This window comes from Cygnus atratus, chromosome 3 (genome assembly GCF_013377495.2).
Source record: "Cygnus atratus isolate AKBS03 ecotype Queensland, Australia chromosome 3, CAtr_DNAZoo_HiC_assembly, whole genome shotgun sequence".
In the NCBI taxonomy this organism is placed as follows: domain Eukaryota; kingdom Metazoa; phylum Chordata; class Aves; order Anseriformes; family Anatidae; genus Cygnus; species Cygnus atratus.
In genome coordinates this window covers 101,109,531-101,135,013 of record NC_066364.1, presented here as the reverse complement: position 1 = coordinate 101,135,013, position 25,483 = coordinate 101,109,531, and the positions used below count along the sequence as shown (strand labels likewise).

Sequence of the window (25,483 nt, the reverse complement as noted above, 5' to 3'; positions counted from 1 at the left end):
TATGTACAATGAGCTGCAAAGGAGAATAACATTTCCAAGAGCTAGAAGCTGCCTCTTAATCTGCATAGTCTGATTTGCTGCTTACATTCATTTTGAAGATGCTCAGATACAGTTATTTTTATAAGGGCAAATTCTCCCTGCCCCACTGCCAATTGGAGCCAGATGATATAAAGAGAACATAATCTTCTTTGTGACAGATGACTATAGAGCTGTATGCAGAGGACTGCAACACTAACTGCAAGTCTCACCCCTCAGTTTCCTTATGTGGAGGAAGACTCAGTGAATCCCTGAGGTCTTGGAGGTCAACTTCTCCACATGTTTATCTTTCAGCATGAATACAAAAGTACTGGTTTTTGTGGTGCCTGCTATTCCTGGGGTAAAACATTCTCTAATGATTTTGTGGGGAAAAAATGCAGCATCAGCAATGTACCCCCTTCACCTTCACCCTCTCCCCCAGCTTCATATCCAACTAAACAAAGCAAGCTTCACTTGCCATTTGGTTACAACACCAATCTATACACACATCTATACTATGTGATTTGTATATTTTTCTTTTTCCCTTTTTTTTTTCTCCCTATTTACAAGCATTGATATAAAAAAATGTACCAAAGGAAATTGAGACTACTGCATATAACATGCTAGTTTAGATTAGGTATTACATCAATTACAGGTATAAATAAAATCCTTCATGAGTTCTTATACCCATTGACATATCCATCCATAAGGATTTTTATATTAAACCATCTACTAATATGTACGCCTTGGAAGCTGTCTTTGGTGTAGCTCATGGTAATGGTATAAGGGTAGGCAATTAAGTCATCATAAAGAATCAATCTAGAAGCCTCTGCACTGCAAGTCAAAACAGTTAACAGCCATGGAGACATCTCCTCCGTCTTAAATTGCCTGTTGATTTTTTTCTGCTACATTTTCACCATCAGGATTGCTCAGCTAATGAGAGCTGCATTACAATCTCACACACTTGTACTAAATAACATAATCTTGCTGAGCATGATGTAGACACTGGCAAAAATTCGGACTCCCTTAAGCCAGATATGAACCCAAATCCTTATAATTTTACAGGAAATATTAAGAGTCATCTTGTGCATCTTATACAGTGCATACGGATCGTCAATAGAGAACAGTTCCATTAGCTGATGTGACGTATATCTTATTCAAATACAGCAAGAAATAAATTATCTATTTCCATAATATTATTTTTTCTGGGGTAGCAATTTCTCTGTTTGTCACAAGGATGTTATGTAATGATGAATGGGAAGAGAAGTAGATTAGGTGATTGTCTCATGGACCACATCTTTTCTCATTCACAATTTCTTCTAAGTCATGGTCCTTGCTGCAAAAGTTTAAAAGCCTCAGATCTGTGTTTAATACTGTTATATGAATCAAAAATAAAATGTCACCATCTCTTTTATCATAAACTAACATTTTAATTTCTAGTTTCTGACAAAATGTCTGCGAACTTGCCAGTGTTTTTATTAATTAGAGTAGCAAGAATGAGTCTTGACATTTTAATGCAAGGATCTGCACCCATACTAGCTCCCCAAACATTCTAGGTTTTGAGTCAAATGAATTTATTTTCGCAGTGATGCAGTAAGGAAAAGGCACATGATGAAGAAGAAATTACATGCCATAACCTCCCATGGAAATACTGCAGTTTTGCTGCTACAACAATGTAAGGCTATGTGTGGCTACAAAATGAAAAAGAACTATGTACTTACATCCCATTTCTGATTTTTTTTTCAGCTATCTGAGAAAGATTTGATATTGTTGTTGTCTAAGCACATTTAAACTTCAGCTGAAATAACTGCCAAGTGATTCATGCCTATGTAGGTGAATATAACGATTGTATCTGGAGCCCCAGTGCGCCATTTTCATTTCACTTTAAATAAAAAACAAAATGTATCTATGTCAGTCAGTGCCCTTCTGCTGTACTCAGAGGTATCAAACAGGCTACAATTATGATTGTGAAGTGATTGTGTCACATTGGAGGAAGGTTTATTGCTTTTGAGTCTGCTAGGCAGTAACACATTCTGTTTCATATTACTCTTTATATCATTGTTTGGCTGTGACTAGAATAATCAAATGCCATCAAATGCTGTCAAATTCAATTTACAGTATTTTTCATTGAAGCAGGCTTTCTGCATTATATTTCCTGTTTTCCCGTTCTATGGCTGCCATGGAATAGCAGCAGTAATCATCAGCTTTATTTACAAAACCAACAGAGTGAAGATATGTCCTAGGCTATAACGTACACTTTATTTCTCTTTATAAAGGGGAGGAACTTGGTATTTTTTGATGAGACAATTAAAAAAGAGCAAAGAAAAGGGTATTTCAAAAGAGTAGGAATTTTTAGAGACTACTGTGCTTAACGCAAAAGTGAATTTATATTAATTATCACTGCTGATTCAAAATGTAATTTGTTTCCATGTCTTCTCAGTCAGAGCTCTAATATAATAAAATGTCCCAAATTCTGTGTGGGAGGCCAGGTTCAGCCCAGCATGCATTTGCTACACATGTTTATAGTTGGAAAAAAAAACAGGAAATTTAGAGTTTAAATGCCTTTCTAACACGTGGCTTGAGTTTTATGTCCTCTGACTTTCTGAAGCTATTCAGGAAGCTTCATATACCCTTCAGCAAGCTTTTAAAGAATCAATGGGCACAGTAGATGTCAGTGCTCTGCTACTTTGATACTTCCCTAAACACAAATATCTGTATAGAAAAATCTTCACACAGAGTTTATGAAGCCCCTCAAAGGGAGTGAGGATGTGTCAGTCAACCACCTAGACAGGGCAGCTGAGTTCAAACACCAAGGAACATAAATAGCTGTAATTTAACTGGAAGATTTTATAGAATGAAACTGTACTATAATCACACTCCAGATTACTTACTCATAGACAGGAACATAATTCCTCTTAGAAAATTGTTTTGGGTTAGGAACTCAGAAACCACTTTAGGGTTTGAAAATCTCAACAATAGTGAATTACTCATGCTTCCTTTCCAAATTTCTCAATTGCCTATGAGAGAGGATTGAAGAAGGTACCTAGTGGTCTATGTAAACACCCACAATGAGCATTTCTCTTTCAATTATTGCCTGTTTCTTTGATTTTTTAAAAAATGTATTTTCACCTGCTTTTTGTTATTGTAGAATATGATTCTTGTCTCAGCTCTCATTCTCAACTTGTCCATCCATACATCAGCATCTTGCCTTAGCATTTGAAAGGCAAGAAACAAGACAAACTTTACCGTATACTTCTACATTTTTTCACCTCCTAATATATCAAGGAATAAAGAAATTAACAGTTCAATATAGCTACAGAATCTGAGGTGATAAAGCTTTTACCTGTGAATAAAGTAGTTAGTAATGATGCCATTTGGTTTCTTAGGTGGTGCCCATTTCACTTCTATGAGTGCAGATCCCATTGCTTTAACAATAGGTGGACTCAATCCGCTAGGAAGTGCTTCAGCAGTTCTTGAATATGTGCGACCACCCACTCCACACCCACCTACAAAAAGAGGTTTGCTTAGAGATAAGTGTTTCTTCCTTGACAAAAAAAAAAAAAAAGTAATTTTTAAAATTGAAAGCACAAGAAAATAATGGAAATGAAAGAAAATAATAACAAGAAAATAATGGAAAGCACAAGAAAATAATGGAAATATTCCAAATGGGATATACAAAGGCTACATTTACTGGATGAAAACAATAAATCACCAAAGGAAGTAAAAAGCAAGAGAACGCTTCATGATCTGTAATAAAACAAAACACAAAATATATTAAAATATTCACTGGTTACGGAATCTTTTCCATGACAAATTATTTAAATGTCCTTTCAAGCTGTCTGTCTAATCACAACTGTTACACTGTCCTCACAAAACTCTTGGGGATCTCATAATGGTATTTACAACGTGCAAGAATGTCCGTAGGCCAATAAATTAAATATCAGTACAAGAGGCTTAAAATAATAAAAATTTGGAGAAATTTAAGAAGGAGCCAATTTGGATTTCACTGACATGCTAGGATGACAGTGACAGAATTGGCTTTTTTCATCCATTAGCATACACTTTTCTTTGAGATGGAGTTCAGGACTGAGCATTTCTAAAGTAAGCTACCAGAAATAACAGATAGTACAGTGAAAGCTGATGAATGTCAAGTCAAGAAGCTCCCAATGCAATGGTGCCTCATTTCATTATTAAATACTCATTTAAATAAGTGCAACTCCATCAGTGACTTTCTTATGACTTTCACCAGTGCAGGTCAGAATAGAATTGGTTTAAAGGTATCAGTTTAGAAAGATTTCAGTAGGATTTTGAGAATTTCTACTAAGTTTAAGGAATTTTGTAATCTTTGGGCTCTTCTCTAGTGTCTTTGTGATTACTACTTCTTCCAGGTGAACAGCTACAGAACCCACTTTTTTCTGTATGCATATTTTCAATAATTGTTAAGCTATTGCGAATAGCTTTTAATAAAAAGGTACATATTACCTAAAATACATTTTTAAAATCTCCATTTAAAATATTCATGATGTAACATGGAAAAATATTTAATGCTTCATTCAATGCTAGGCTTTCTTTTCACTAGGTAAACATTTCACTCTGATGGAGAAATATTATTTTATCTGTTTTCATGAGTTGAATCTATCTGGAAAATCTCCATTTTTTTCCAGTCATAGAGGTGAGCCTTTTAAAAAAACTCTTACCATTCTGGCATGCTTGCAGTCTTATCTCATACAGGGTATAGGGATCTAGGCCATCCACAAAAGCAAAATGTGCCTGACCTGCTGGCTTCACTAGCAGAGTGGGGCTGCTTGCATTTAGTAAGATGTTGTATTCCAAAGGCATACTGACAGCAAATATCCCTGTTGTGAAACAGAGAAAAAACAGTGATTATCTGAAATACTAACACCAGTGCACAACAACTTCAGAGAGACATTCATCATATGCAATTTTACATGTAAGCCCCTCTGGAGGTTTTGCCTACTGCCTCTTTTGGAAACTAAAACCATTTAAATATAAACTGGAAAAGATCCACCTGCAGATTTTAACTGGAAGATGGACATTACAGTTCGTAGTTAAAAAACAAAATTCAATTCAGTCAATGCAAGTGTTGCAATTGCTACTTCTGGGAAGAGGAGTGACCTTATAATTGGGAATCAGGCAGCTTTTATTTCCTTATTTTGAAGAGCTAACAGCTACTAAGCACCACTTTTGGAGTGTCGAGTCATATGATCAAAGTGAATTGCCTCCATTTAGCAAATTATCCCTTGTTAGCCCAGCAGCACTACCTGAGTGTAGGTGCTTAGCCTACTCTACTAGAAAAGTACAGTACACTAACCAACAAACATATCATTTCATCTGATATAAAACAAACTATTAGTTTTTAGTTTTTGTTGAAGAGAAATGAAACTGATTTTTCCTATCTTGTTCAAATTCAAACATTTTTTTCCACTCTATTCATCTTCCCATGCCGTCAATTCTTTGTTTTCCAGTTCTGTTGAGAAGCTGAAAAATTTAATATTTCAAGAGAACAAACTAAGCCATACACCATCACTTCAGAACAACTGGCAGAAGTTCCTGGATCTTCTCATGTTTCTTTCTGCATATCTTCTCAATGTTTTCTTGTTTGTTTGTTTTTGTTTGTTTGGCTGGTTGTTGTTGTTTTCAAAGGGTGTGCAGAGAAGAGCTACATTAGGCTGCAGCTCTTTGTATCTCTGTATCCTTGGATTCCAGACCATCAATATTCAAAGTCAAAAAGCCTCCAGCTACTATCTAAATGAGACTCTTTTCCTTACTGGTGTCTTTGGGTGAAAGAAGAATCCAGGGTACATGAACAAAATATAATAGCAATTATTTTCCAGTAATTAGGACATGGGCTGTGGGCTTTTCATTGTCTCTCTACTACTGTTCTACACAGACAGCAGTGGTTTCATAAAACCAAGAGAATAACCAATGAAGAGTTTGTCAGTTAAATGTATTTCCTTCATTCTGCAGTCACTTTAGGCATAGCCTTAAGTAAAAATGAAGTACAAAAAGAAGTAGACAAGGTACCTTTCTGAAATGAGTCAAGATGCATCTGATTAGCAAGAGCACATTGTTCTTTCAACACAATACCTACTTTGGATGTCACAGAGATGTCTTTGTGATTGCATCAAGGACCAGATGCCTTTAAGCAGTTCTGAGACTCATCCAGATCTTGGGAAACTTTGTTTGTTAATTTGGAAAACAACTCCCTTCTTTCTTGTCATCGTGGCTTTGGTGCTTTTCTGATAAAGTATATGGGTTGATACTATCAACCTGAAGCTAATAATGCAATTTTTTCCACTGTTATGAATATGCACATTAAAAAAAATACAAGAAATTGGAGAGATTTCAAATTTCTTTATGGTACTATAAACAACAGATGTACTTTGGAAGATCAGAAAAATCTTTGAAATACCAAGTTTTTACAGTTCTCAGAAGAAAAGTGGGACATAAAGATCCCAAAGAAATACGAATATGCTGCCTCACTAGATGCTAGACAAAGGAAATGCTGTTATACTAAAAAACTGAAAAAATAGCCCTGAACTGGAGGCATGGCTTCAAGCTTATTCAACAGCTCAGTTTACATGAAGAAGACGCTGACATTAGCCACTGACAGAGGTAAAGGGAGAAGGAGACAGAAAGTACAAAAATACCAATTTTTTTTTTCTCAATGTAAAGTTTCAAAGAAAAATAATTAAGAACAGAATAACAGAAATACAGCTTTTTAAGTTGTTCACAAAGGAAAGCTGAGAGGTGATCTTGAAGTATAGTAGATGGCTTCTGCAAGAAAGAAAATTATTTTTTGCTAAGGTAAGGTAAGGTAGCCTTCTTCTCCAGTCCTTATGACAGACCAGGTATTTCAGCAAGAAATGTTCACTAACGTATGAAGTGACACATAATTCATATAATTCATTTTTGTGCATCTGATAAGTGCATTTATTCTAGGCAAAATCACCAGAAACCTTAAAAATTTGAACTATTCAGAATACCTGAGTTCCCAAGCAAGATTAAGTACAAGCAAGGACAGCTGAATCCAGATGTCAATATGAAGCAAAGGATACCTGTTTCAACATAACTCTTACCTATGTCCAACATTCAGTCCATATCTCAGCAGAAATACTAAAACAAAATCCATGATCTTAATCTCCTCCTCCTAAAGGCTGCAAATGTTTAATGAATGATACCAATAATAAATATGGTCAGCAGAAAAAATATTCTGAGGAAGTGAACAGGAAGTTGTAAATAAAACTACATGAAATATTCTAATATTTTTCCACAATTTGATTAAATTAATTGAATGCTAAGATCAAAGGATCACTTTATAATCTGTAAAAATGAAGAAATCCACCCATGCAACACAGAAACACGTCAAAAAAACTTTTTATGTTCCAGAATAGCCTTTAGCATCTGCAGCCACTCTGAAACGACTACCTTGTGTGCTCTGATGACTGAAGGAAACGAAATGGGCCTATTTGTTCAAGTCAGCTGGGAAACCACATGACTTGGTTAGTTCCAGTGTTCATAAATTTATGTCAGAATAAAAGGAACCGTAAAAGCACAAGAGAACCAATTTACCCTAAGTGCAAATGGCAGTTTTGTTATTTGGTGTCAAAGTTACCATGAGCACAATGACAACCTGCCATAACACATTTTCATGTTCACTAAAGAACAAGGATTTAGTTGGTTAATATTCCCAGCAATACTCTTTTTCATAATTTACAACAACTAGATGCTGATAGGTTATTTAACATTTATGAAGTTAAGATGTAATCAGAAAAACCCTGATTATCTTTACAAATAAAAAAGTTAAATTATTCCACTTTTTTTCTCTGTGACTTCATTTCACAGCAGGTGCACACATTGCAATGGGACAAGTCAATCAAACTAAACCTTTTTTTCTTTTTTTTTTGTGGGCATAGTTGGATAATGTTCAATGGACAATTCTGTGCAAAAACTCTGCAAATTTGGTTTGACTGCTCTGTGTACTTCAAAACTAGTGGAGCTCATAAAATTGAATCTGAAGCACAAGTTGCCTAGATTTGGGGAAAAAAGCCACTGCCTCTTTTACAGACTGGTCACCAAAAATCTCTCTGAAGTCAATTGATGAAAAACTGTTTAATATGATGTGAAACTCCATCACAATTAAAGCAAAATAGCTGAATTGTTTCAGTTAAAGTCAACAAATATTAAAAACAAGAATGATAATTCTATTTTTTTTAAAACAGGAGAATAAAGTCTAAAGTAATATTTTATTATTTAATCTCAGACAATAAAAATATGTATTTGGCTTTCTGATATTAAGCATGAAAAATAAACTTTATGTATCCAGGTATCTCATTCTGGTTGTAAGCAGTGTTCCCAACAAGACTTTGAAGACAGTAGCAGATGGAGATGCTGATTACTTTCAAGATGCAGAACTTCGAAAAATTTGGCCTGCAATGATGTGGTGTGAACACTAATTTATATTAGAAAACTGAAAGGAGGAAATGTAACATTGCCTTAGCAGAAGTCAGCACAATTTGTCAGACCACCTTCTGAAATAAACACGAAACCAGTTTAGCTGGGGAAGCTAAGAGACAAAGATAAGGGACAAATGTTATTCAAATACCAAGTTTGATCAAAATAGAAATCCAGACATGTTACACAGCCTTTACTCTAAGTGCTAAAGGAAACCCAGAGATGGATGAAGTTGATTGTTAAAACATGATGATAGAAGGCATTTTTATTAACATATGAAGGAAATAGTGTCAGAGCAGAGGACAGAATCTTATTTCTTTTGAGCATGTTCTGTTTTCTTGTTATTACCAGCAACTGAGCATATGCAGGAGAATCAGGCCCCCAGTGAGGACCAATGGGGTTGTCAATGAGTTGAAATGCAGGACAGCTACCTGCCTACCTATCAATAACATTTATGGATATGCCTTGGGAGAATTATTTTTTTTCCCATCCAGCTTTTCTGCTTCTATCCATGGCACTAATAGTTCCACAATAATTGTAATGTATCCTTCAGTAACGTATCAGTGAAATGTACCATACCTTTGAGGTCTGTTCACTGAGGCAATGCAACACAAGATAATGGGATGCCCATTTCAGAAAATAAAGTCCTATTTTCCATAGTGAGTGAGGTGTGTCAAATATTTTTTTTCTAAATCCATCACTTTAGCCACTACTTGGCTACCTTGCTATTTAGTTAAGTCAGAAGTTGTGAAATGACACATATCTGTAAAGTTATAAGATTTAGATACATCACAGATTTTGAAACATTATAATGAAAGCAATCAAAAAGGAAGGTCTTCATAATACGATGCCATTAATTAATACTGAGGGTGAATATTTGATCTAAATTTATTACAGCAGATAAGTAGATAGAATGCCAAAGCATCCCTGATATCCAGAGACAGGAAGACATTATGACCTACCACCCTCTCATCAAAACTTGGCTAATATAAAGCACTTTTTCATGAAGACCGTATCAATTAAAACAACCCTCTTGTCGAGGAGTGAATGACAATCTGTATAATAAAAGCTGCATTCTGTGTTTCAAATGGAAATATGTATTATTTCAATATACCATGTTGGATTCACATACAGAAAAAAACGAGAAAAGGTTACTACATCACACAGTGACATGTGAATTCCAGCAAGTTGGGGATATATGTGGCCTCAGAGGTCTGCATGCACAGGGCCTGTTAATGGGCTGTATCTCATACCAGAACACCAGAACCTCCAAAATAAACCTCCACCTGCATGCCCCAAAGTCTTCCTATTGTGAAAAAAACACCAAGAGTTCAAAGGTCTCAGAAAGAACATGAAGCAGGATTATGAACAGTCAGGAACTAATTTCTAGCTTCCACACACAGTGTTTATTTTAGTATCATGAAGTAACATTCCTCTGCTCTTAATATTCCCCATCCCTCTAAGAAAGATCAGCTAGTGGCCCTGGGGCTCTGTGATAAAAACAACAGCATTTTTTTCCTTTCCTGCCTATCCTATCAGGGGCACTGCATAAAGAATCCCTTATTCAAACTTAAAGTTTGAAAGCTTAAAATAACAGACACCACAACACGGTGAGAGAGGAAGGGACTGAGTCTCCAAATTTCCACAAAAGATAAGCTTTCAGGATGCATCCCAGTACCTGGAAAGAAAGATGTACTTTCCCGTGACTGAGGAGATCAATTCCTGCAGCTGTGTGAATATATCTACCCCTCATCCTCTACAGTAGAGTCATAACATCCAACCTCTTCTTCAACCCTCTGATGTTGTGGTTTCAGGAATATAGAAACCTTTGTACACACCATCTTCATTGCAATATTACCAAATGTACTACACAAAGCCCGATTCTCCTTGCACGTTTGTAACCTGCTATGAGTAACAGGAATTTGAGCAGCTGGAAAAGAAAAGGTCCAGAACAAGAAGGACAACGTTTTCTGGGAAATGCCCCACTCAACACAAGCCTATGCTTTTCCAGCATATTCCTATGTTTTAAATCTATTTATAATGTTGCTGAATATTTTGTATCTTAAATTATATTTATTATCAAAACTAAAATACAGCATGAGTCACTTTCCAATAAAAACAACTGTAGATTATATGCCATTCGAATTCACCTGCCTTCTGCTGGGTTCTAAATCCTTCCAGGCAGTAGGGAGAAAAGTTCAATTTAAGATTTTAATCTTTTTCATATATTATATCATTTCTATAATGGATTTTGTGCTTCTGAAAACTAAAAGATTGACAGCTCAGGGTATTATAGATTTATTAATCATTGCTTAAATGGGTAGGGTGAACACTGCTAAGCACTACCACAATACTTGCGATCCAGCACTGAAGGCAAAACACCTTTACTAGGTCACTATTTTTAATGCCAATTGATGCTACTGTGACTGCTCTGCAAAGTACAAACATCTTAAATAATTAGGAAGAGGTGACATCAAAACTTCCTTGAATTCACTGATAAAACATATTGTTGCTATTGCAATATGCAGACATCTGAAGTGTCCAAAAACCTGACCTCACTATAACTGAAAAAAACTAATGTCTAGAAACTGGCAAACACCTTGTTGGAGATGAACTACACAAGACAGAAAACTTTTCATTTACATTGCTCTCATTGTCCCACAGTAACTATACCATATCATTTTTATCGTATCAGCAAACCACACCAGTCACTTAAGCTGTGATCTACGTTAACAAAATGGAACACAGTTTCTAATATAAAAAAGATGCTGTTATTCAAGCAGCAGGCCAAGACAACCTGGCAATGTTCAGGAGCAAAGGACCAAGAGCTGAAAAATTTCTGGGCCTTTCCTGACCTACAATACTGCAAGGTAATAAGTCCACATAACACTAAGGTGCTGTGGTGAATAAAACTTATTCCATCAGGTCAAAGCTAGCATGGGATCTCTGTACTATACTCTTAAACCTTTTTTTAAAGGAGTTCTAAATTGATTTGTGCAGGACAACTGGACATTTTAGTTGCCAGCATAGTTATCAAGGCATCAACAACCCAAAAGTTTGACAGGTCTCCCTCCCCGTAACTCAGTTTGGTCGGAACAGAAGGGAAAACTCATTTTCAGTGTAATTGTTTTTTTCCCCTTACTACTTGTGCTCAGTAATAGTTTACAAGATCAAATTAATACATGGATTTTTGATTAGCTAATCCTCACAATACCCGTGTCAAGTATATAGGTCAACATTATTAAAATAATGTCTCTGAGAAACAGCAGCTTTAGATACTAGTTATTTAAATCACACCAACACTAAAACCAAATACAAAGAATAAAAAATCAGAATGATTCAGCTGCTTGCCTTAATATACTATTTTTTCTATCCTTTCATTTTGCTACAAAGTACTACATAGAAATATGTTTTTACCTGGTGTGTCCCAAGCTAAAAATATAGAATATGCATCAATTACTGTGACATTATATGGGACATGAATTTTCTCTGGTGTTCCTACTGGTGTTTGTATAACGTATTTATCACTACTGTTGCTGCCGCCCCAGGTGCTGGCTTCCAGCTGGTAAACATATCTGCACAAACACAAAAAGATCGGTAGACACTATGGTTAGAAGCTTTAAGCATATCAGTAATGGAACATTCCGATTTTCACCAATTTAAAGTGAACAGACTACAAATACTGCATTAGTGAGCACTTTCACCTTTAAGATTTCTTGACATGAGAAAAGTGATTCTTTACCAGAACAATAATTTTTACACTAAAATGTACATTAGCTTACATAAGAAATATTAACCAAAAAAATCCCAAACAAATTCCAGAATGGCCTAATTAAAGTATTAGCAGCTGATGCTTTCATGTCAGTATGTTCAATATGCACAAAAATATAATAAAAGACATTCGGTGCTGTTTAACATTTAAAGACTTTAATTTTTCTAAGTATATTCCATAAGAAATAAAACAACCGATCAAGAACAACCATCAACCAAAGGGGAATATAGAAAGCTTCCCCCTCTTTCAGTCAGTCAGAATGACATTCTCAAAAAAAAAAAAAAAAGAGAGAGAGAGAAGTCAGTTGATTAAGGCTCTCCACCATTGATAGCTTCCTAAAAGTGCACCTTACCAGTTTTCCAATAATTAAATAATACAATAAGAGATTTTTCTTTTGTTAAAAGAGTAATTTACATTTTTGTATGTTTCACAAACACTTATTTTGAACACATTTCACATATCACCAAACTGCTTTAACATGCCTTACCTACTGTTAGGCTGCAGGTTAACATCTGTGAAATTCAGGTCTCTGCTACCACCCAAGAATATCTGTTCTCCATCACGAAATAATTGATACTGAGTAATGAGTCCATTAGGTTTCTTTGGTTCAGTCCAGTAGATTTCCACTTCTGTTGAGCTGACTATGATATGATGAGGTTTTGGCCATACCCCTATTAACATCACAATGACACTATTTTAATTTTATGACAAACAATGAAAGGTGTCGCACAGTTTGTGCTGTTGCTTTCAGCAATGTAACAAAAGCATAAAACATAGCCAGAGAGGATAGGAGAATTTAACAACACATTCTGAATTTAACCCTCATTAAACGTAACTAACTAGATAAGGTAAGTAATAATGGAGAACAAAGCCAAAGGCTACAGCCTTTCTATGCCTAGCTGTCTCTGCATATTTATTTGTGATTTGAAAAATAGATATCTGCTAAATCTAACCTTGCTAACTTAAAGATGAATGTGGAAAAATTGTCACAAAAACAAAGCAGAAGTACAGTGCCAGGAAGTCAGTATAAAGAGCATGTTGAGATCCAAATGCTCTTAGAAAAGAGATGGATTCTCCTGTGTAAATTTATCCATGATAGCTTGATTGATGATTGTGGAGTTTTGCACCTTGTTAAACTGTTACAAAATACAAGCCCTTATGACTATGTCTTTGCAGGTCTCTAAGAATGCCTTTTCTCCTTACCGTGAGGAGCAGATTGCAAAGTTTGACCTGAAAGTGGCTGGCTGGAAGCACACCCAGCAGATGTACATGCAGTAAGCATGAAGCTGTAGTTAGTATATGGCTGCAGACCTAGAAAGAGGAAACAGAGGTTAGACGAAGGCATTCCCAAAATTCTGTCACTATAAGGAAGTACTGGATTTAAAGGTAAATTTAACTTTTAATATTTCGGGCAAACATAAAATTTTAGTCATTCTTCTTTTACATCTGAATAATACTGTAATAGTGAATTCTTGCTAACTTAGAAATAAATCTACTAGTTAAAATACTTGACAAAATTCAGACTGAATATGCAACTATGTTGCAATGGATCTATGGAAGCCCCTCATATAGACATATCTCAATTAGCTTCAAATCAGTTAACTTAGATACCACTTGTAGCATAGTAACTACAGTCCAGACCTCAACCCATATGAACCTTCTGAGAATTTACTCAGTCTCTTAAGCTGTTTTTTTTTTGAAACTACACTTCTGGCTGCAGAAAATGGTTAAGACATTGCTGGAAAGTACCTAAACATTCTTGACAAAGACATATTCTCCATAATCACTCAGAGAGTGGTGAGGCACTGGCACAGGTTGCCCAGAGAAGCTGTGGATGCCTCATCCCTGGAGGTGTTCCAAGACCAGGCTGGACGAGGCCCTGGGCAACTGGATCTAGAGGGTGGTGTCCATGCTCATGGCAGACGGGATGGAAATAGATGGTCTTTAAGGTCCCATCGAACCCAAGCTGTTCTATGATTCTATGATAATTGGTGATGGCCAAAGAAATTCAAAGCTTTCCAACAGATAAGCACTTGAAAATGTAATTCCTTAGAGCTTTGGAAGTGAACAGCTGAAAACCCTGAAATGTTTTGAACATTTAATACAGATATATTTGCAACAATGAGAAAAGAGAACAATAAACCCTTACTTGAACATGAATTTTCCAACTAAACTGCAAACAAGTCCAAAGACATACTCTGTTCTTGCCCCTTGTCCAACTTCTATTTGTTCAATTTTGTCCCTATTTTTTCCTATTATTTTTTACGAGATTTTGCTATAACTGCTATACAACAGTCAGAAAAAGGGATGATAACCAGGTTCCAAGATACTAATTTTAGTTACCTGTACATTTTTTAGAACTATTTTTTCACCCCAAACCTTCTATGCTTGGCATCCTTGAATGAGACTAAAAGAGAATATCTTACTTTGAATGTTCCTTGGAAATTTTCAAACATCTATTTGCTTTGTGTCAATGACTTCAGTTTTGACATCAAGTTGCCCACTGGTTAAGAATTGGATTTTAGGACTGCTCATACAAAATGTACCCAAATTTGGCTAAGATACTAAGCTTTAGAAAAGCCATTTGTGCATACCCATTAAATGGTGCTTACAGTTTTAACAGATCAAATCTTTAAAGATTCAGACCTCCGTGTGAGCCTGGCTTGAACATCTCAGAGCTCAGCTTTAACTGCTGACCAGACTGTGGAGGCCCAGGTTACTACATTAGTCTTGGCTGAGGGCACAAGCTGGTCAGAAAATGGGCTTGTGCTATCCCTGTGGCCTCCCTCATTGTGTTTTGCATTCCCATGGACCTTGGGTTTTCTAGGCCTGCCTATAGGTGCCTAACGTCTGCTGAGACAAAAGGATATTTAGCTGCAGACAGACTAAGAATTAGGCCCATCTACAATGAGATTCCCTGAAGGATTAACCCTACTAAACACTGCAGAAACTGCAGTACCAGTTTTATTTACAGGAATCTTTTTTTTTTTTTTTGGTCTGCCTGGAAGAGATGTATCTTGTGCACCAAGTGAGGCAGCAGTCCTACCTACAAATTACTCTTCTATTGTCACACAGACCATTTCAAGATGCTTATGTGAACGAGGCTGAATTAGGATCAGACAGGTCAATTCATACATATTATGCAGGTCAATTTGTAATTGCTTGGCTTAGTGACCATACTTTTGATGTAGCTTATGCCTAATTGTAATTACTTCAAGAACAATGCAGTTCTGTGACAAAGTTTGGGAAATATCTTTGTTTATAAACAAATCCTTGCTTACAGTCAGTATGCAGACATTTTAATTAAAACCTATTAGAAAAAAAATAGCAATAAGAAGCAACAATTATGTAGAAAGGTAGAGTAATGAATGGAAGACATGCAGGTTGCTTACAAACTACACAAGACATGAAGGAGAGAAAATAAAGAGATGACTCAGAGGGACAGCCCTGACTGTAACCTAATCATGAACTGGAAAAGAAGAAAAATCATCTGAACACTGGGTATAAAAGTAAGAAGGGAGGAAATGACACTTGCAGACTAGAGAGAGGCAAAGGCATGGAGGAAAGCCAAGTATTTAACATTTCAGGATAGAAAAGATTACTGTGGCAACAAATTACTTGAATTCCCCTAAAGGGAGTCATGTTCACTTTTAAAGGAAACATGCATAATAAAGCAATACTCATTTACAACTACACTTTAAAGAGAAAAATGGGCATTAAAAAAAGAGCACATGGTTTCACTAAATTTATTGGTGAAATTCTGATACCTGAAACCTTTAGTCATACATGGAGCAGTCATAGCAGATTTTTATCTGCATTATTAAACCTCTGCATTACAGACCTTGTCTTAAGTATGCTTTGGAAAGCTCTGTACAAAGCTATGTCTGTGATTGATAATAAAAATAACAGGTAAGATAATTTTGTAACGTAAACAGCATTTTGTTTTTCCAATTTCTCTATGTGATTGTTCACTAGAGGATACTTCACCCCTCCTTTTTTTTTTTTTTTTTTGGTCTACTATTCTTTAGTTGTTTTAGCCTTAGAAATCTGTTTCATTATTGCAGCATTTGTTGTTTGCCAAAAGGGTTGTGAAACAGCTTTTTAAAGAATGCATTGTCCTAGTAGCCAAATCAATTATTTCTGATACTGTTTGTCTGCATTTGTGGGTATGGCTCCAGCAAGTTCAGTAATTAGCTCTCAGGCTAACGCTCTTGGGCCCTACCATGGGAATTTACTCAGGAAGATGTCAGATTTCTGACCACAGCCTTACACAACCCTTCCATCCCCATGAGCTTTTTAGATAAATATTACTAATAATTCAAGGCTGCATTGAGATAGGGTTGACCAGTGACAACATTACCGTGTCTTTTCAGTTTTCACTACCTTGAAATGGAGAATATATTTCAATGAAAGAAACTGAAGCCATTCAGTCACATAATATTTTTAACCTTGTTTCTTTTCCTAACGTAAATATAAATGATCTTATCTGGCTTTTACCTAAAGATGATTGTTCCTATGAATGCTTGATAAAGCCTCTTATTTGGGATATGATCTTTAGTGTACGAAAAAGGGGAACTTGAGAAGAGTTATTGCTATAAACCCACCTGCTGCTGCTGAAGAGGGCACTCTTAGCTTTCTCTTACAATTCCCCTAATTATTTTCTTAGGCTTACCCTATGCCTGCCCCCCACTGCAGAGCATTAGCAGGCCCATTTGTAAAGGAGTAGTAACGCAAAGTGAAACAATGCCATAACTGTCATCCAAATTGTTCTGTACAGGGTAGTGGAAGTGTTCAGTAATAAATGATATAAAAAGGTCTTTTATTGACAAGCTGCCATGTGCTGTTTGCATTAGAGAATATGAGAAGATGATGGCTGCTGCCCCTGGGTCCCAGTGGCATTCAACTCAGTGAGATAGCAGAAAATGCTTCAGTTTGCTCAAAGCATTGATAACACCTCTAAATAATTAACTGAGGACTTCCTGTCTTCAATTACTTAATGCTTTTTTTAACATCTTGAGAGGATTATAAGCAATTTATGGATTTCACATGATGAGCACATTCACCGCTATTCCCACAAAGCATTTGTGGGATCATGTTTCCAAAGCTTTGATGTAATTAAAAATAAGCAGCGGGACAATGGTGCAGTGGCAAGGTGCTAGCCTTCTTGTCTGTTATTTGCAAGACCCTAGATTCAAAGTCTCAAGAAATACTAATGCTACAGCTTCATTAACGTTCATCTGTTGCTCAGGGAAAAGCAGACATTTTTGGAAAGAAAAAAAAAAAGAAGATAAGAAAATCAAAACCTACATCCACAGGGAATACACAATAGTTAGTTCAAACATTTGAGATTATGTATGAAATAAATTTGATTGTTTTAGCTTATTCTTTGAATTTAGAGAGCAGCAATTATCCACACTGCAAAATCACTGCCATGAATTCCACATTATTACCCAAGAAACATCCCACAGAAAACAGCACAGAATTCGATTATGACTGTCAGGAGGAACGATCACTTATTTTGTTCCTGGCTGAACACGGCAGCATTGGACAATGGCTTAATGGAATAGCAGCACACAAGAAAAAAAGATCTTTGTTTCTCAGGAGGTAACTACTTCCTCTCCCTTGCAACTGGTAAGAAAATCTGTATTGCTTACATTAAAAATCTCAGTTACTCTGGAGCTTATAGGTGCTTATTGGGAAGGAACCAGGAGCACAGAAGAAGCATTTTTCAAATGGGCTTGAGTGATAAATCATTGCTTGTTGGTAGGTGTTCTTTACATCACAAACTTAAAACAGCAATTCTGAAATATAAACACTACAAACAGGGATACTCTTGTTAATACGCCATCTCCAGAAGAAGTGAATATGGTGATAGGTTTAATATACCGTTGATGAATTTTATGCTTGAACATGCTACTGTCAAAGAGGAACAGCCATCCTTTAGTCTTCTGTGAGCAGCCACAACAAGAAGGATCTATCTGAAAACATGAAGGGATACAACCTGACACTGAACTCATGCTCTGAGGGGAGGTTGGGAGGGGAAGTATGCTGGATGGCTTTGATATGCCCTAAGTCAACTTCTACTTCTTAGGTGGATTTTGTATGGTGCCTATAACAACTATAACATATGAATCTTTGTGTTTTCCACCAGGTGGAAAAAAAAAAAAAGAAAGAATAATGTATTTATGAATTCTCAAAAAACACAAACACAAGAATTTACTAAGCAACCTGAGGTCAAGAAGTGTGAAAAGGTATCCCAAAAAGTTTATGTTCATCTTTTGTATTCAAGAGAAGCATTGGTTCATTAAGTATAATTTTGCTTCCGTGTAAAATTCAAATATAACTAAAAAATGAATATGTGACAATAATAATCTGAGTTAAATCTTTCCCCCCAAAATCTCTTGACTAAAGCTTCTTTCAGATACATGCACATCCACGAAATTTCACCAAGCATTTAAAAAATGTATATAAGCAATATTTAACATTATAAACAGAATCCTAATCTTTCCCTTTCTTTTCCTTTTTCATATCTCAGGCATAAAGTACTGTATCTTTCTTGCTCCTACACTGCTACACATTCACAGTGGCACTAGTGACTTCAACCACATTACTGCACATTAATGGTAAAACAGAGAGTCATATCTGTGTTAAGGGGTGTCAAGCCTACACAGAATATTTGAGAGCTCAAGCTCACTGCAAAGCATGAATCGTGAATGGAGCTGGACAGATTAGTTTTATAATTTTGAAATTATTAGTATTTTAACATCAGCAGCCTGAATTGAAAAGCTTGAAGAAAATAAATTTAAGGTATGTAAAATTGGTATAAAGCATTTCTAAACTGTGCACAAAAGGTCAGATTTAAAAGTTACTGACAGGTGGCAGTTTTAATGTTATTACTTTTAAGGACGGGACGTTAGATTCTCAGAGAGTTCTGCTTCCTTACCTGATACTGTGTGTTGCATTTTGCTTCCAGTGTCAGTGTAAATAAGTCCTTTTCCCACTTGACTGATCTGGTACTCTCTGATGATACCGTTTGGTTTCTTGGGTGCAATCCAGCTTAAATGCAATGCTGTTGAGTTCAAAGCACTGACGTCTGGTGGCTGAACGCTCTCAGGGACTCCTTGGACAGTGACTGCAACTACCTGAAGACATATGAATTAAACAGCAATTTAATGTAATAGTACACTAGATACCATGATCAATGAGAATGTCACTTTTGTTTTAAAATGTTGTTTGGCCTGGCATATCGTTACCAAGAGCCTGGAGAACTAGTTAGTTTTTTCCTCCTTTTTCACAATGAAATCTGACCTTGAATATATTACATAAGTCTATGTCTACAATTTATCACAACAGGTTCACCACAATTTTAGCTGCAGTGTATAGCACAGGGTGAAACAACAAAAACTGTATTGCTTGAAAACTCTTGATAACTCTCTTCCATATGGTTCGTCAGTGTCTCTGCATTTTAACTGCCTGATTTCATATGTTTTAAGCACCAGTAGACATGGGGCTAAGCCTCAATATATCCAGTGCAATCTGAACTCTATCAAAGTTATGTGTAACTCCATGTTTTTGTAAGGAAACCAAAGATTCTGAAAGATAGAATAACTTAGCACTTGTTAAGCTCACACTTTTTTAAATCTTCCTGTTAAAAAAAAAAAAAAGGAAAGGGGAAGGGGAAGGGGAGGGACTGCTGATTTTCTGTTGACACATCTCTACTGCTTTGAACAGAGGCATATCCAAATTACACCAGTTTAATAAGTGAGTTGAACCTTTTTCTCTTTGAGAATTGCTTATCTTTTTCTGTTAGTACCACTTTAAAGTATTTATATTATGCTCTAAATATAAAATGTGCCCTCTATAATATATTGCTTTAGTACATTTGATGGAATCAGTCTCTAATTGCAGACTTCAGTGTTTGCAACAGTAAACTCCTTAATTACAGACAAGTGTAATAAGCAGAATGTATTAGTTCAGGTTTATGGTTGCAGCAACTGTGGCTATACAGGTTCCAGATCATAGCTGTGTGTGCAGGTAAAGGGCTATGTGCCCGCCTCTATCCCTCTGTCAGTCCTTCTTTTCTCATACTTTTGGCTGAGATTTGTACCAATAAGAAAAATATGTAAAAACCTGAAAAAATCCACCTTTTCAACCCCATAGATACTGTAATTACAAAACACAGTCACTATTCCCCACTTCTGTTCCACGTATCTTATATTTGCACTCCTAGAAATTCATTTTCACAAAGCAAGGATATTATTGTGAAAAAGGTCACTTAAATAGTTTTTCCAAATGATGAGTAAGGCAGATACTTTGCAGAAGAGAAACTAGAGCTGACTAGATAGTAATGCTGGTGAAAGGCATCCATGATTCTAAGTTATATGAGAAAAAATGAAACAGTGACAAAGGGAAGAAAGAGATTCTGTCTGCTTAAAAAACAGAAGCAGCGGCAGGCTGTGCACAAAGGAAGTGAAAAGCCTGAAGCCAGTATAGACATGGAAAGCCAGTGAAGATAACAGTAGAAGCAGCCTCAGAAAAAGAAGGTTGTTGAAGAAACTGATCTACTAGAACTAAAGAAGGTAAACTAAGAAATAGCAAGGAAGAAGTTATATACATCTTAGTGAGAAGCAAAGATTTAATTTCAAGGATTTGAGAAAGTGCATTTTAATATTCCTTACTCTATTCTATCATGTGCAGCTTTCTATTTAACAAACATCAGTTTTTACAGTGTAATTTCAGTGTTGCCAAGACCGAGTTACTGCTTTCTTCTTCCTCTTGCTTGTATCAACCTTAGGATCCAAATAAACATCTGTCAGTAGTTGAATCCAAATAAGATTATTGATGCTTTTCACTTACTTGCTCAATAATCATCATGTCTTCAAATTACACCTTTCCAAAAGCATTTTTATGTTACCACACCAGCTGATAAAAGTCTGGCACCAGTTCCATGTAGACGAACTCACTAACCTTGCTGCTGTCTGTGCAACCAGCAACAGTACAGGCTCGCAGCTGGTACGAATATTCTTGGTATGGCTGGATGCCACTTGTGTCTCTGAAGCTCGTTTCTGTTCCTCTAAAACGCTCGATTCCATCTCGGAGAATGATATAGTGAATAATAAGACCTATCACAGAAAGAAAGTTTTCCTTTTCGATAGCTGAGAAATGCTTCATGATGGTATGTTATAATAACCTTCTCTGCAAACAGAGAATATTAAATGAAATCTCTAGGTGACCACTCTAACAGGCAGTCATCCCACTTAAATGGTTAGCATCAATTACTCTAAAGTCACTCTGCTCAACCTTTACATCAACATCTCAGTGGATCTCAATGGAAAGTTGTTCCAAGTTTTCACAGTTTGAAAATCATAACCGAGTTTTCCTGAAAGAACTTATGAGTATCAAGCTCCTCCCCAAAATTTTATAACATGATTGTGATTTTCTGATCATATTTCCTTATTATTATCATTACAACTCCTCTCAAAAGAGGTTTTTAGGCACTTCTTAGAGACATACTAAATTGTCTTCTGTGAAAATGAAAATGTTCTCAACCTAGAGCAAGTTCTTCTTACAGAGTTTTTGGAATAAGTATATCTCAGTGATTAATTAAAAACATTTTTTGATTTTGGAACACTGTCAGTATAATGATAGAACATACATTTTTTAAAAACATAACAATACCATTTGGTTGAAGTGGTTCTTCCCAGTTCAGAAGTATCATGTCTTCACGGTTATCTACTTTGGCCCATTTCAGTGGACTTACACGCTGTGGCACATCTTGCTTAGTGACAGCTCTGCTAATTTCACTGAAGCCTCTTCCATAGCTATTCCAAGCAGCCACCCTGTACTCGTATGTGATAAAAGGTTCTAGGTTCAGATCTACAAAAAGAAAGTTACATTTGAGTCACCTCAGTCTTTTATCAATATACAAAATAAGTATTGTTTATTTTTTCTATGTCTATAACTACTTACATTTTTAAAGACAGATAAGGAAGTTTGTGCTTTAGGTAGGGCCATTGTCTGATATAACACTTGTAGCAACATTTATGAAAGAAGCTTTAGACCTTATTGTATTCACCGAACTTCTTACTACCCACTCCATTCCCCTAAAGATACTGTTCTAATTTACAGACTAGTTCTGAAGGAATGCTACTTCACTACAATTGCTTCACATTCAATTAAAATATCTTATAGCATTTGGGACATCTTTTTCTCCAGGATGAATTAAAACACACTAGCAAATCACCAATCTGATATGCCATTTTTTTTCTTACCTGTAAATGAATACTGGTTTGGGCTTCCTGTGTAGACAGTCTCCTCTTCAGCTGGACACACACCTTCCTTTATCTCCTTTTCTGTAGCACTCTGTGAACTTTTTATCCATGCACAGATATTCTCCCTAGGATCAAAGTCACACTTTCCACAATATGCTGTTTTTTCCATAGATAAAGGACAAAGGATATTAGCCTTGCATTCTTCTTTCACCTATGGAATACGCATACAATTTTAATATGGCAGATTTACACAATCTTCCTTTCTTTACAGATGCTTCCATTAGTATTTCTCTGTCTTTACACAACGTCCAAATCAGGCAACCACACACTGAGTACGTTGGTATTTCTAGCATACGGAAACCCTTTCAGTCTCTGGCCTGTCTACTGTCTTTGATCGTTAATGCTTTAATAGTCCTTTCTAAAAGAAGCAGAGATTATTTTTTCTTTTTTTTTTTGTAGGTTCCTTGTACAAAACATCACAAATTTTAACCACTGGAGCCCTAAATTACTGGGTTTATTGAAAGTTGAAGAGTCAGTAGTCAAATGAGGATGGATGGGATTTTACCTGAGAATTTAAACATTTGAACATTGAAGAATTGTCAGCAGGTCAAAGGTCCTGTGACAAATCAGTAGCAAATTCCTGTCCCCTTTTTCCTGCCTCCCTTCCCCCCCACACCCCCAGCTTTCCTAGTGCACAGGAGGGCTCTGTGCAATTCCTTGGCAGCTTTTAAGAACCTGATCCATATGGGTTTTAAGTATATATATATATTTTTTATTTTATTTTTTGTTTTATTTATTTTTATATAACTTTATCCATGGGCTATATAAATTGTGCCCTCTACCACATCACTCCTAAACAGAAGTTCTGCTGCAGTAAGGGAACCTCTACAAACACTGAGGCAGATATAAGATTTAACTCATAAAGAACAATCCACAGAAATATACACTGAACATCTACAAGTTTATATTAAAATTCATGAAATGATATTTTCACCAAACCAGAAAATAGAGAGCAATAATTATTTTTAAACAAAAATATTGTTTCAGAAAGAAATGTAGTGAAATAGTTGCTACAAATATTTCTGCACATTAGGCAGAACCTTAGAAGAGAAAATAAAAAATAGATTATATCTAATGCTTCCTTAATTCAGCTACGGAAATGAGTTTGTTAGCTGATTATGAAGTCTGGGTAATTTAATTTCCCAAACGTGGCAACTTTTACAGAAATTATGTTGTGATAGGTATCGATTTAAGATGTATGATATAGATGAATTGGATTCACAAATAAAGTACATTATAGGTCCAGGACACGTGTCAGAATATCAGTCCTTTTAATATTAGTAAATCTATACGTATCAGAAAGACAGCCCTGCTCTCTCTCTTCCACTACGGGTAAGGAAATAAAAAGTGCCTCCTTAGTTTATACATTATACCCAAGGCATGGATCTGGCACGATAATATACTAGAATTCATTATCCTATTCTCACCCATTTTTGCCTTGCATAAACTAATACAATGTGCTGAGGAACTGTAGCTGACTCATCACAACGTGTGGATTTTACTTGGGAGAAAATTATTCAGTCTGGAAATGAAATGACATGAAATCCTTAAAAAGGAAAGGAGAAAATGGAAGAAATATTTGTGTATTTCCTTAGCAGGCGAATGGAAAGGATATAAGAACACCTGTATGTGGTAGGATTTGGTTTGTTTTTCTTTTTATTTTAGTGATACATTCCACAATATCTACCTGATTTCCGTATTGTAGCATTCACAAAATCCAACCCTCTCTGACCCACTTTCTCTTTCACTCTCTAAATATAAATACATACTTATATGTAAATATATATATATATATTAAAAGAGTTCCCTTCCTTTGAAATATTTTATTTTCTTAAACAAAAAAATAAATAACAGCTTACATTTTTTACAGCTTACATCTAACACTAAGATATTATTACTTGAAAATTTCTGTTGAATTAAATTGGAGCTGCAACTGAAAGTTTGGCCAAATCGTCTCCTTCTGACACATATAGTCACTGGCTGCTCTTAAAAATGACAGAAGTGCTTTTATGTTGCTTAGTGTATTATTACATTTAAATGGAGTGAAAATAAACTATATAATTCACTTTGTGTCAAAAGCATGGAAAATATCCTCATTATTGCTAAAAGTTATACAGGGACCTAATACTGCAGAAATATATGCCAAAATTGCCACTGGTTTTCTATAGGATCAAGATTAAGTCCATCAAGAAAATATCAATTGCTTTATTTTTATTAATAATTTTTTGGGGGGGAAGGTTGGGGAAATCTATGTTATACTGCCTGCCTGAACTGAAATGTAATAGCATTTTTATACATCAGAACAGGAGACTTCAATTTCAATTTCCAGTCAAGGAACATTGTCAGGAACAGTGGCCACAGAATGGGAACTGACTATATATGCCAGTCTTGTTAGTACGCCAGCTTTTAGCCACCATACTAATCTGAAGTGCTGGGCAACACTTCACAAAGGCAGCTAATCATTATTAATTCCTTTAGAATTCATTGCAATAACATCAATCATGGTGAACTCATTCGGTATTAATATGGATGTAATGTGAAAATGAATAATGCACACAAGAGTTTTTATATTCCTATTTTAGAAAAATAGTTATGAACAGTGTATTTCTCCTTCCATCGTCAAATCAGAGCTACTGAGAGATTTTCTATCAATTACCTTCATCATCATTCCAGCTGAAATCTTGTCAGAGCAAACATATTTCAAAGGATTATATCCAACTCCATTACAGCATTCTTCACTCTTTGGAATAAGTTCAGTCTCACAGCATTTTACTGGCACTTGGTCATTCTTTCTAACATGTGCTAGGGACTCACCACTGGAACCTGAGCAGCATATGGTATCTGACACATTCACATATTCCTGCCCACAACAGAACATCCCTGAAACCAA

The 25,483-nt window shown here is 35.8% G+C and overlaps 1 protein-coding gene across 1 annotated transcript in view; it reads right to left on the bottom strand.

The window, feature by feature from the left end:
* USH2A (usherin) overlaps window positions 1-25,483 on the bottom strand; it is a 422,856-nt gene that overhangs the window by 56,323 nt on the left and 341,050 nt on the right. The window contains 10 exon segments of the mRNA XM_050709829.1: window positions 3,359-3,521; window positions 4,713-4,871; window positions 11,908-12,065; window positions 12,750-12,933; window positions 13,466-13,573; window positions 19,206-19,404; window positions 21,230-21,384; window positions 21,941-22,138; window positions 22,534-22,744; window positions 25,250-25,473. Of these exon segments, the coding sequence (XP_050565786.1) occupies window positions 3,359-3,521; window positions 4,713-4,871; window positions 11,908-12,065; window positions 12,750-12,933; window positions 13,466-13,573; window positions 19,206-19,404; window positions 21,230-21,384; window positions 21,941-22,138; window positions 22,534-22,744; window positions 25,250-25,473 (1,759 nt within the window).